Raw genomic sequence first — 11,247 nt, 5'->3', positions numbered from 1 at the left:
GAGGTATTTAGGGGGTTCGGGGGCATGCTCCCCCGAGAAAATTTTGATTTCTCTGATCTACATATGTGCATTTTAAGATGTTTTGAAGGCCAAAAAAATTGAATAACAACAGCTTTAAAACCATGTGCGGGTAGCTGTTTTTTTTCTCTCCTCATCAGCATCACACTCTTTTTCTCTTTGTTTTTATCTTGCTCTGTCTCTTCCCCTCCTAAAGATGAGCTTTGACTGATATAGGCTTTTCATTTTTGTCTGTCAGTGAAGAAAGTAAACATAGGGTCAACTGATAGGTTGATTTATGAATCATTTTCTCAGACAAAGCTACCAGGAAAGCTAGGTAACTAAGTTTATTAAATTCATTCACAATATGTACACATTCATTATTGATCTAGGCCTAATACATGGCCGTAGACAGGGCTTTATAATCAAAGAGGTCATAAATTTGAGGTTGTTATGGGGTTAAACATTTTTATTTCTCTGATATGTGCATTTCAAGACGTTTGAAGGCCAAAAAGGATAAGAAATAGATTTAATACCTGCTCTCTCCTCATCTCCATCACTCTCTTTTTCTCTCAGTCTCCTGATCTTGCCCTGTCTCTTCCCCTCCTAAAGCTGAACTTTTTTAATTTACTGAAGGCTACAAATTGTATTATATTAATTCTCAACATGTACACATGCATTATTAATCTTGTGCCTATGAAAACAGCTTTGTTAATGTTTCTTGTCCCCTCACAATGACATAATTACACGTTATATAGGCCTATTTTCAGCTCAAAATGGCGAAATTAGACACAAGTTTATTAGTTTTCTAATTATTTTTGTCATTCGTTTAACATTTATGACCTAAAAAACTGTCAAATATAAAATGTTTAGTTTAGCTACTTACATCTTCTTAACTCGCACTTGACCGTAAACTGAAGCGTCAGTCGTGCTGCTAAAATTCCATGTAAAATTCGCGCTCAGCAGCTTCTGTGAACATAAAGCCCGCCTACTTTGATTTGATTGGTCATCTCAAATATTCTGACACTGACGAGAAGTGAAAGACCAATGAGGCTCAGATGAACAAACACACACACACACACGCGCGCGCCTCTGTTTCTGACCTGCGCTCTGCTTGGCGCTGCTGCCGACTGAAGATGAAGAACATTATTTAACCTTGTCAAAGACAAAAAAATATATATACAGTATATATTTTTAGAATAACATTTCTTACTCCAAGTTTTAGGGGTGCTGAGCTCCTTTTTAGGGGTGCTGAAGCACCCCTAAAAAGGGGCTAGCCTCGCCCATGGCTTATACTCTAATCTTGGTTTATGGAACAGCCCCCTGGATGGTCATGACGTGCCTAAAATTACTATGTTTATCTTTTTCTTAGCCAATGAGAATCATTCAACCTGAAGCAAGGACATAACTTAGACCTTGGTGAAGGGTAAAACTGCAGTGTGTGTGTGTTTTGTGTGTGTGTGTGTGTGGTATGATCTTTGTAACTGTAAGCGGATTGGCCTACGAACTTGAGTCTTGAAGCTGACTTCTGCCTGATGAAACTACAAACCATCTTCAGTAAAACTTTTCTTTAATTTATTATAATTCTGACTCGGGGTCTTCATTCATCATATCTGGTTCTGTTCTTTGACTGTAAAACCCCTTACAGTGTGTTTGAGCTGAACTCTGCAGAAAGTTAGTTCTTCAGGAGTTGAACAACCCTGATTATTATTAGACTGTGTGTTGAATCATGGGTTTGACAAAATCACTTTTAACACTTAAATGTCCTCATATCAAGTTCCTTATCAGTTTTCCTTTGACTCAGGGCTGTTGATTTACAGTTGACTCTTGATATGAGAAGCGTATCATCATAACCAGTGAGCAGCTGCACATCTGCATTACTAGTTTTTTTACTATTATTTTTAGTTTTTTTTAATATCGTCTCTAATATGCACAAGCAGAAAACACGAAAAAAGCGAGTATTAGCTTTATAGACCAAACCTGTAAAAAAAAAAAAAAAAACGCTATCTTGTAAAAAATAAATAAAAAATTAGTAAAAAAAAGTACATGTAAGCCTTGCCAACAGAACAAAAGTCTATTAACAAAGACTGCATCATTTTATAGTTAAATGGCCCTGAGATAAAAAGAAATGGACAGTTTTAATGGGTTTCAATGGGGACATTTTTGTCCTTAAGGTCCTGAGTGTAAATATTTTGTGTACCCAGTGATTTATGAAAGGAAATGAGGGTGAAATAAGAAAAATCCAATAAAAATACACACTTGTACCAAATTTGATGCAGTTGGCATTAACAATGAATGATTAAAAAAAAAATTGAAACCTGAAAGAGACAAACATGTCCTTAAGGAAACACAAGGGTTAAAGGTTGACTTTAAATTTAGCATTTAATTGTGATTGATCAATGAGACCCTTTGATTACAGTGTTATTATTGAAGCATAATTTGCAAAACTGTATTAATCTAGAAGCAGAATCAGATTTAACTGTGATTTTCTGCTGTAATAAACAGTTTAACTGGTAAGATCCTCAGAGGAGAAGTTGTGCAGTAATTATATAAGAATGGAAAGACAGTCTCTGTGAAGGATGTCCTGAATCTGCACAGACAGTCTTTAGTTACAGGATCAGAGAATGACACTGTTCCTCTGTCATAGTCCAGCTGAACTCTCACACGCTGAAGCTTCTGTTTAACAGTGAAGACAGTGGCGGGTTGCTCTGGGGATTGTGAGCTGTATTTGCTGTTCATGTACCGCACACCCCAGACATTAGACTTATAGAAATCCGCTCCCTTCCTTTGGTTTGATGCTGTTGTTATTCCAAGAATCCAGCATGTATTGTCTCCAACCTCCACATCCCAGCAGTGTGTTCCTGAGTTAAAGCCCTCAGATCCCAGGACACATGCATAACTGTCAAACCTCTCTGGATTATCAGGAAGTGTTTTATATACACGACTGACCGACACACTGGTCAGATCAGCAGAGAGTGTGAGAAGAGGATATGCTGTGTTTGGATCCAGAGTCAACGGAGCTGGAAAGAGAATAACATCAGATTACAGGATGAGATATGATGTATTAGAAATGTAAATGTAAAACATTTTTCTTTTGTTGAAAGAGATCATAAATCATAACAATGGTCTCTCAGTTACTGTCAGAATGGATTGAGGCTTCAGGTTTAATATCAGTATTCAATAAACACTATTGTATCCTAATACATAAACATAAACCATGAGGAATAGACTTTTCATTATGAGTTCGCTGTATGATCTGATGATTTTCTGAAATACAGTTCAGATTCACTTAGTAATTCAAGTGATTATTAAATATATTTCTATCAAATGTTGATGTTGTGTGTGTTTATATGTGAACTATCTTCTGCACTGGTGTCAAATCTGCTGAGACTCACTGTGTTGGACAGTTTCCAGCATCTTCTTCCAGACTCTGAACGGCAGGTTACCCAGATAACGCGACACATGAATCAAAGCTCCAGAACTCATCCGTGGATCCGGCTGTGAGATCTGGACTCTGAGGAACATTCAGGAGTCAGAACTGCAGTGAATTTGAGTTCAGATCCACTGAGAGAAGAGATACGAGCAGCTCACTCACCTTTCCATTGAGGCCTTAAAGTTCTGGAAAATATAGAGTTTGAAAACATTTTAATATCTTATCAAACACTCTCAGTGTCAATGAGTCTCTCTATACAAGTTGTTTTCTGCACAGAGAATGAAGCCAGATTGATTTGTCACCTTTAGAAACGAGACGTCATTGTCCTTCATCATCTCCTCCATGTCTCTGATTGTGTGTGAAAGAGCTGAGATGTGTGTGTTCATCTCCTCCAGCTTCTCCTTCATCCTCTGCTTCTTCTGCTCCTCTTCCTCTCTCAGTGCAGTGATTGTAGCTTCTTCTTCGTCTCTGAGAAACTGATGAAGCTTCTCAAACTCTTCTTTAATCTGACGCTCTGTGTGCTCAGCTTGAGACTGAAATCAAATCACATTCACTTCAGTCAGCGCTGTATGAACACACACTCCACTAATGTCAATGATAAACTCTGTGTGTGAATGTTGAGTATTTAACTCTTTATATCCTCACCTTGATGTGTTCAATTGTTTCATCACACTTTTTCTTCATTTCTTCTCCATGTTTGAGCTTGTCTTGTAAGGACGTCAGTGCTGTATTAAATTCCTCCTACAGGTTAAGATGAAAATCTATGAAACTTGTGCAGCTCTAAGAGGTTTAAACATTGTATGTTTGAATGTTTTTATTGTTATATTATTTATATTTTGAATGGGTCATTCTCATGGAAGCATTTGTGTCTGAATATTATGAGATTTAGTTTGAGTAAAAATAAATACTGGTCTATTGTATACACAAATAAACGCCTGAATTTATTTACAATTAAATAAAAAAATGTATTATGTGTGTTTCTGGCTCCAAACTGATGCTAAATTAAGTTGAGATTGTTAATTTGTCTATACCATATAGAATAGATATAAATTTAGGTATGTTGCAAATTAGCGACAACAGGCATTTAGGGTAATTTTTTTTACAAAATGGTAAAATTAATATAACACATTTTCCCATCTCAGGTATGTAGATTTTATTCATGGCACAAAGTTGTTAGAACTTATAAACTTTAATTGACAAATTAATGAATCTTGACAACAGCAAGAAACAAAACACTCTCCTACTCCCTAACATTGACAGTAGTTTTTATACATTCCATGTTACACTCCGTTTAACTCTTTCCTTGTTTCTCCAGTGCATACATTATATATTCTTATAGTGTTATTTCCTAACATGCTATTTTTTGTGAAATTTTTTTTTTTTTTGCCTGAAACCATCTAAATACAGCATTATGGGAGTATTAGGCCTACTTTCTGCCCTTGGTATGTGTATTGTGCTTTGATGTTTATTTTGTTCTATTCCTTAACCCAGTCCCAGTGGTTCTCAAACTTTTTAGAGTTTTACCTCAAGAGGCTTTAATATCCTTCTGCGCACCCCCACTCTTCAGTCACACCTTTTTCAGTAAGGGACAATATTTGCCCCCTTAAATCGATTTTTTCAAGTGCATTTTTACCTTTACAAATACCTTTATAAAATAAATAATTCTTTGAATTAAATTTTTTTTTAAATAGATAAATATGCAATGATGGTAAAAACGAAGTGATGTTTAAATATTAAATTAAAACCGCCAGTAGGTGGAGTCATCGAGTCATTCATTCAGTAATAAAGCAAGTGGCTGTATTTATGAATTAATCATTGAATCATTTACTCTAAAGATTCGTCCACAATCATTGCTGTGTGCTGCAGTTCTGCTGTGGCTTTCATTGGAGCTATTAATTTACTGTAAAAATACTGACAACTGTGTTGAAAATGAACATCACTTAATATTAATATTTCGTTTGTTGAACTGTTGTATAAAATCAATGTCACATTTGCAATCGTGTGGATCTTCATATAATGTGATCAACATTAAACACAGGAACTCACACAGGGTATGTGTTTGTATCGAAGAGAGTTTGATTCTTATATCGATCTCCACGCTCAGCCTGTGTCTATATTTGTTCTTCATGCTAGTAAGTGCTAAATCCCTACTTTTACAAAGGTAACGTACATTGTCGAGAACGGCAGTATAGCGCGATTTGCCGAGACAGAAATCTGCACGAGACCTGTCATATAGCCTATACACGCTGCTTAAATGCAGACAGTTTTGACCGCAAAAGATGAGGTAATTTGATCGGATTTCGTGTATTTACAGCATTTAACCTGAGAGAAATGCATGCTCAGTTTAAATCTTATTTTAAGATGAGGAAGTATTAACGTTAAAGGAACGGCAAAATTCAGCATTTTGTTCCCGCACCCCCTTCTGTCACCTCACGGTTTGAGAACCACCACAAACCCAGTTTGAGAACCACCACAAACCCAGTTTGAGAACCACTGCCTTTACATATCTTTGTAAAGCGAAAAATAATAATATTACAAATAATTATTAGTATTAACCACCCAAACACAATTTAACACAAACTGCATGATACCAGTGCTCTGTGAAAAAGTCAGTAATTGTTTAATGCCATGTTTAGCATTCTTACACAAAAACAAACAAATTGCACAAACTTTCCATTTGCATTTGAAATTTATCTCAAAAAGTTTAGTTACTTTCTCAGACAGGTCCAGACTGGTAACTGTCCATGCTGGATCTGTCCCTGTTGTTTTAAAAAGTAATCACGGAAAGCAAAACAAAGCATTAGCATGACGCATCCAGCTAGCCAGGCCGATAGACCGCTGTCTGATGGAGATGGGCGCGCCTCGGCTCGGGCGCGCGCAGCTTGGGGCGCTAACCACTGATCTATATAATGGCTGTTTCTCAATTCCAAGAATGCAGAGAACGGACTTGTGTTCTCGTGGAGACCGGTCTTGCCAAGCTTCCTTGGAAGAACGAACTCGGAACCGGCCGCAATGACTTCTGGGACACCAGGCGAGTACTAGCTCAAGTCTGCATTCGATACATCCTCGGCAGAGCCATAGAGAGAAAAGAGTTGCGACACTCCCATAGACCTCCGTTGTAAAAAAATGGCGGCGCTTTTAACCGCCTACTTCCGGGATTTGAAGATCGGAATAGTTCCAAACACTGTCATTTGGGCGTTGGACCCCATTCACTTACATTGCTGCGCGTCGAGTTGTTCCAGAGTTAAGTTGCTGAAATATCGACCTCTTTTGAATTGTCAACTGTCTATATTGTTTCAGAGGCCCTTTGCGATGCTTATACTGGTCTTCATTTGTACATGCACAGCGTAATTATTTATATAATTATGTTGGTTGTTTCAACCAATTTTCAAGCACTGCCTGCTAGCTAGTTAGCTAGCGCGACTTCGTCAGCTAAGAGTTCGGTAATGAATCGCTGCCACCTTTATAGCAACTTTTATTTAATTAAATTTTTTGGGATATACTAACTTTTCATTATGTTTTATTGTCTTGAGTGAAGCGGCTTGTGAGAACAATGCTGGACCTCTAGGATTGTTATGGCCATCACCAGTCCTGTCTGTTTCATGGATCACCTGCCCCTGGTTTTTGTTTTTCTTGTTCACACACACTCACACAAGCACACATTTTTGTTGTCTGTCATTGTTTAATAAAAAATATTTTATTTGAAAACTTTCATTTGTATCAGCCATGCTTAAATTCGTTTTTAATCTGTTATAGTTTTGATAATGTGTATGGCTTAATCTTAAAATAATATTCTCTTAACATGATAATGTTTCACGTTGTGGTCCTGGGGGTGGCCACTTTCATCAGAAGAAGTGAGCTAGCTTCTAAGCGAATTCTGAACGGACCGCCACGGCAGACCTCTTTGCGTGATCACGAAGGTACAAGGTAGTCTAATGGCTGAATCAAAATTTATAAACAAAATCACGGGAATCAATAGCCTAATACTGCCCAGTTGTGCTAAAATAAATATAATGAGACGTCTATCATCAGATGAATGATATGGAAAAGTTAAGTTAGAGCCGCTAAAGCCAGTGCTACTACCCATGCGAATATGAACACTTAAGCTTTTCCCTCCAAAAATATAGCCTAAAACTTATCTCCAAATGCAAAACTGACATTAACAAAATGCAATAATGCAATAACAGCTGAAAAAGTACTTGGGTGTGTGTTTTATTTTATATTTACCGTTCAATAATGCAATCGCTGCTGTCTGTCCCAGAAGAACATGACAACCAGCGTATGTTTTGGAACTATTGGGGCTTACATGAACCACGTGACAGCCATAGCGGCGACATCAAAGAGTGTCGCAACTCTTTCTCTCTATGGCTCTGATCCTCGGTATCAAGAACACATCCGGGTTCTTTCATGCGTCCTCTGTACTTGCGTTCTTGAGAATTGGGTCTGAACTTCGACGGTTAATGATGACGTAAAACGAGAACACAAGGACGCAAGAAGAACGCATATTGAGAAACACCCAATGTCATTCTATATAGATCAGTGGCGCTAACAGAATCGCCCATAGCTGACTAGATTTGAGCTCGCTGATTGGCTACAGTTTATGTCAAACATGTATATCTTAAATCAGCAATTGACCCTTCGCTAAGCCCCGCCCTCCTTAGTTACTGTTGCTACGCCTGTCAAGCTTTTGCGCCTGGCACGTCTATTACAGTATGTATGCACTGGTTTCAGACATTCCTAAGGAGATAATTAGTCATTTTTAGCGGACAGGTGAAAATTTGAGAGAACAAGACTGCAGTATGCATTCGAGGGCTATATCCACGACATAATATGCAAACGATTAGAGAATAATTTCATCAAAATTGAAGCTAAAGTCTACTCAGCGCAAGCAGCAGCCGCCTCGTACGCTGACCATTCAAATGGGAAACACACAAATTGAGGAACAGCTTTGTGCATGCACAGCAGGGTAAGTGAAATGTGAAAATATTCTAATATTTATAAATCAAACAGCTTATCCATATGTATCGTGGAATAAACACAAGACATTAGCCTGACCACTTTGCAATGATAACATTCTCCCGCTTATATTTGTAGTGCGCCAGGCTAACGTTACTGCTCACACGTCGTGGGTCACATAGTGACTACTGTTATGAACTTATTAAGTTTGCATACCAACCTTTTCCTTGGAGATCTCCGGCAAGCCCCGTGATGTTCCCTCCTTTTACCTTTTACTTTTACTAGAACTAACACCGGGAGAGTCGCGATCGGATTGGGGGTAACGTTACTAGTTTGGCCGTCAATTAACAAAATGCTGAAATATATTTTTAAGTACCGTTAAATTATGTCAGTGAGCCTCCGTCTTGCCTTTAATCACACTGCTTGATCCACGAGCTGGACAATAACTTTATTCTAGAGCTGCTATAAAGCCAAAACACTTTAGGCTACTTTTAATTTCCTATTATCAATGTAAAGCTGCTTTGGAACAATCTACATTGTTAAAAGCGCTATATAAATGAAGATGACGCCCGGCATTTCTCCCCTTGGGTTTTAGGTTTCGGGAAGGGAACAAAATCCACCACCACGTCCAAAATTTTAGGATACCGGGGATCACATTTGCACAATCCATACGCACAACGCGGCATGTTTCCCTCTCGCTCGAAAGCTTGCCAGACCTCCCGCGCCTAGTTACGGTTGCTAAGCCACGATTGGCCTGTGCCGGTTTTCGGGCGTGGCTTAGCGAAGGGTCAATTGGCTAAGCTGCTCCACAGACCCGCCTCTCTGGGGCGATTTCTCCAGCGCCCCAGAGATGATGAGACGTGCACGCAGGTGGAGGAGACGTGTTGAAAAAGCAGACATTTTTAATTTCTGTCATATTTTTCACATATACTGGGTGCATTTAATATCTTAAACACACAAATACTGACAATTTGTATGTATGATTTATGTATGTATTTACTTATGTATTTAATGAGTGTGGCTCATTAATGAGTGCGGGCGGCGCCCTAGCGCCCTCTATTGGCCAGCCGCCCCTGATTATAGCCCAATCCAGCCGTTATGGACCAATGTCGCGAATTTGCTACAAACAGAAATCTACAAAGTACGTAAAAAATATTCGTCACATGAAGTCTATATGAATAACATAGCTATAGAAGCAATCAATAAGCTGGTACATATTTTTTATCTTAGCACAACTTAACTCATTTTGGGCAATTTCTCCACATTTGCGCCCTTGATATGCGGATTTTGCAAACCAAAATATTAGCTTCCGTGAACCGGATGTAGTTCCCACTCCGACCGCTCCTACGAGAAACCAGTGCGTGCAAAAGGTTCCTAGGTATGTATCAAATGTGCACAAACAGGCATTGGGGGAAAACACACGCTATCTCGCCTGCAGTCTGAATGGAAGGGGTTTGTTGCGAATTCGCGACAGTGGGCGTTAAGGGGATAATACTGTTTCTATGTATATCAGTGTATTTAATATTTGAAATGAGAGACATTAGTCTTACCTTGTAAGATGAAAGCACTTCACTGATGGGTCTGAATGTGTGATTGGTGTGTTTCTCTGAGTCTCTGCACACTAAACACACAGGCTGTTTGTCCTCCAGACAGAAGAGTTTGAGTTTCTCACTGTGTAAACTGCAGATCTCCTCAGATCCTGATGAACGTTTCTCATTTCCCTCCTTTATCAATGAATCACACAAGTTTTTTAACGCTAGATTAATTGGAGGTTCTTGTTTAGATGATCTTCTCCTGCAGACAGGACACTCCTGAGTTTCCTTAGTTTTCCAGAACTGTTGTAGACACTCTTTACAAATACTGTGACTACAGGACAGAAGAACAGGAGTCTTGAAGATTTCGAAGCAAACAGGACAAGAAAGCTCTTCCACAGATTTTGAATCCATTTCCTCGTCTTGTAAAAGATCCAATGATCTACAATTTACTTTCACTTTCTGAACTTTGGTTTAAAGAGTAAACAACTATTACAATCAAAATCTAATCTAGGTTCATTCAGAAATACACAAAAGCCCTAATATAATGTGTCCTCCTCTATTCTTCACGACTCGTTTTAGCTTTCAGTAAAAGTGAAAGGCAGAAATAATGACTAGTCACTTCCTGGAAGGATTTGTAAGAGGGTGGAGTTTCTGATGAACTTTTGGAGCTTCTGGGACTGGTTGCATAAACCACTGAAACTAGTAAGTTAGTCTTTTTTTTTTCTTTAAAACGATTCATAACTTTTTTAAGTCAGTTATATAAAAATTTGATTCCCAAAAAAAAATAAGACTGATTGTCCCTTCTAGTGGGTCATATAAGACTGTCACATCCACCAGCTGGAGTGCCCATGATCTCCACTAGGGGGAAACACCTCCTGACTCTCGCCATCTTATCATGGACTACATTTCCCATAACCCACTGCCTGGACCCATTATGCTTGCTTACATTCTGCTGTCTCACAATACCTTGTTAATATTGCCTATATAACCCCTGTATGTGCTGTCATTCCTTGCAAAAGTTTTGGATGTTGTTACTCTGCATTTCTAAGTGTTATCCTGGTTTCATGTGTCTTGTTTTTTTTTTTTTTATTCTCTGCCTGTTTTCTGGATTCCCTTTTTGCCTGTGTTTTCTGTAGTGAAGGTGAAGTGAAGCATTATGAACCAGCGAAGCTTTCAACACAATTGTATCAGAAAAAAGTTCATTACACAAAGCTTTTCAAATCAGAGCTTGACGAGGACCTCTGCTGGTGAAAGTGAGGCAAAATGTTTCACATCCAAACGCATTAATCTTGGAAGCAAACATGAATGAATGGATGGATAGATGAA

At 38.5% G+C, this 11,247-nt stretch overlaps 1 protein-coding gene across 1 annotated transcript; it reads right to left on the bottom strand.

The window, feature by feature from the left end:
* Positions 1-220: 220 nt before the first annotated feature.
* Positions 221-10,546, bottom strand: LOC311094423 (E3 ubiquitin-protein ligase TRIM35-like). Its single transcript, XM_084132383.1, has 6 exons — positions 9,937-10,546; positions 4,076-4,171; positions 3,733-3,963; positions 3,593-3,615; positions 3,393-3,511; positions 221-3,017 (listed from the first exon to the last, which is right to left on the bottom strand). The coding sequence occupies exons 1-6, from the start codon at positions 10,330-10,332 to the stop codon at positions 2,473-2,475; spliced, it is 1,410 nt and encodes a 469-aa protein (XP_083988509.1). The 5' UTR covers positions 10,333-10,546; the 3' UTR covers positions 221-2,472.
* Between the last annotated feature and the right edge of the window lie 701 nt (positions 10,547-11,247).

Source organism: Abramis brama, assembly GCF_963993115.1.
Source record: "Abramis brama genome assembly, chromosome: 13".
In the NCBI taxonomy this organism is placed as follows: domain Eukaryota; kingdom Metazoa; phylum Chordata; class Actinopteri; order Cypriniformes; family Leuciscidae; genus Abramis; species Abramis brama.
The sequence above is the reverse complement of the archived record's forward strand: the minus strand, read 5'-3'. Positions and strand labels throughout refer to the sequence as shown.

Coding starts and splice junctions, on each gene's coding strand:
- LOC311094423 (XM_084132383.1), bottom strand. CDS start 10,332: ATGGATTCAAAATCTGTGGAAGAGCTTTCTTGTCCTGTTTGCTTCGAA. Junction 3,964..4,075: donor AAACAATTGAACACATCAAG/GTGAGGATATAA, acceptor ATTTGATTTCAG/TCTCAAGCTGAGCACACAGA. Junction 3,616..3,732: donor ATGACGTCTCGTTTCTAAAG/GTGACAAATCAA, acceptor TATATTTTCCAG/AACTTTAAGGCCTCAATGGA.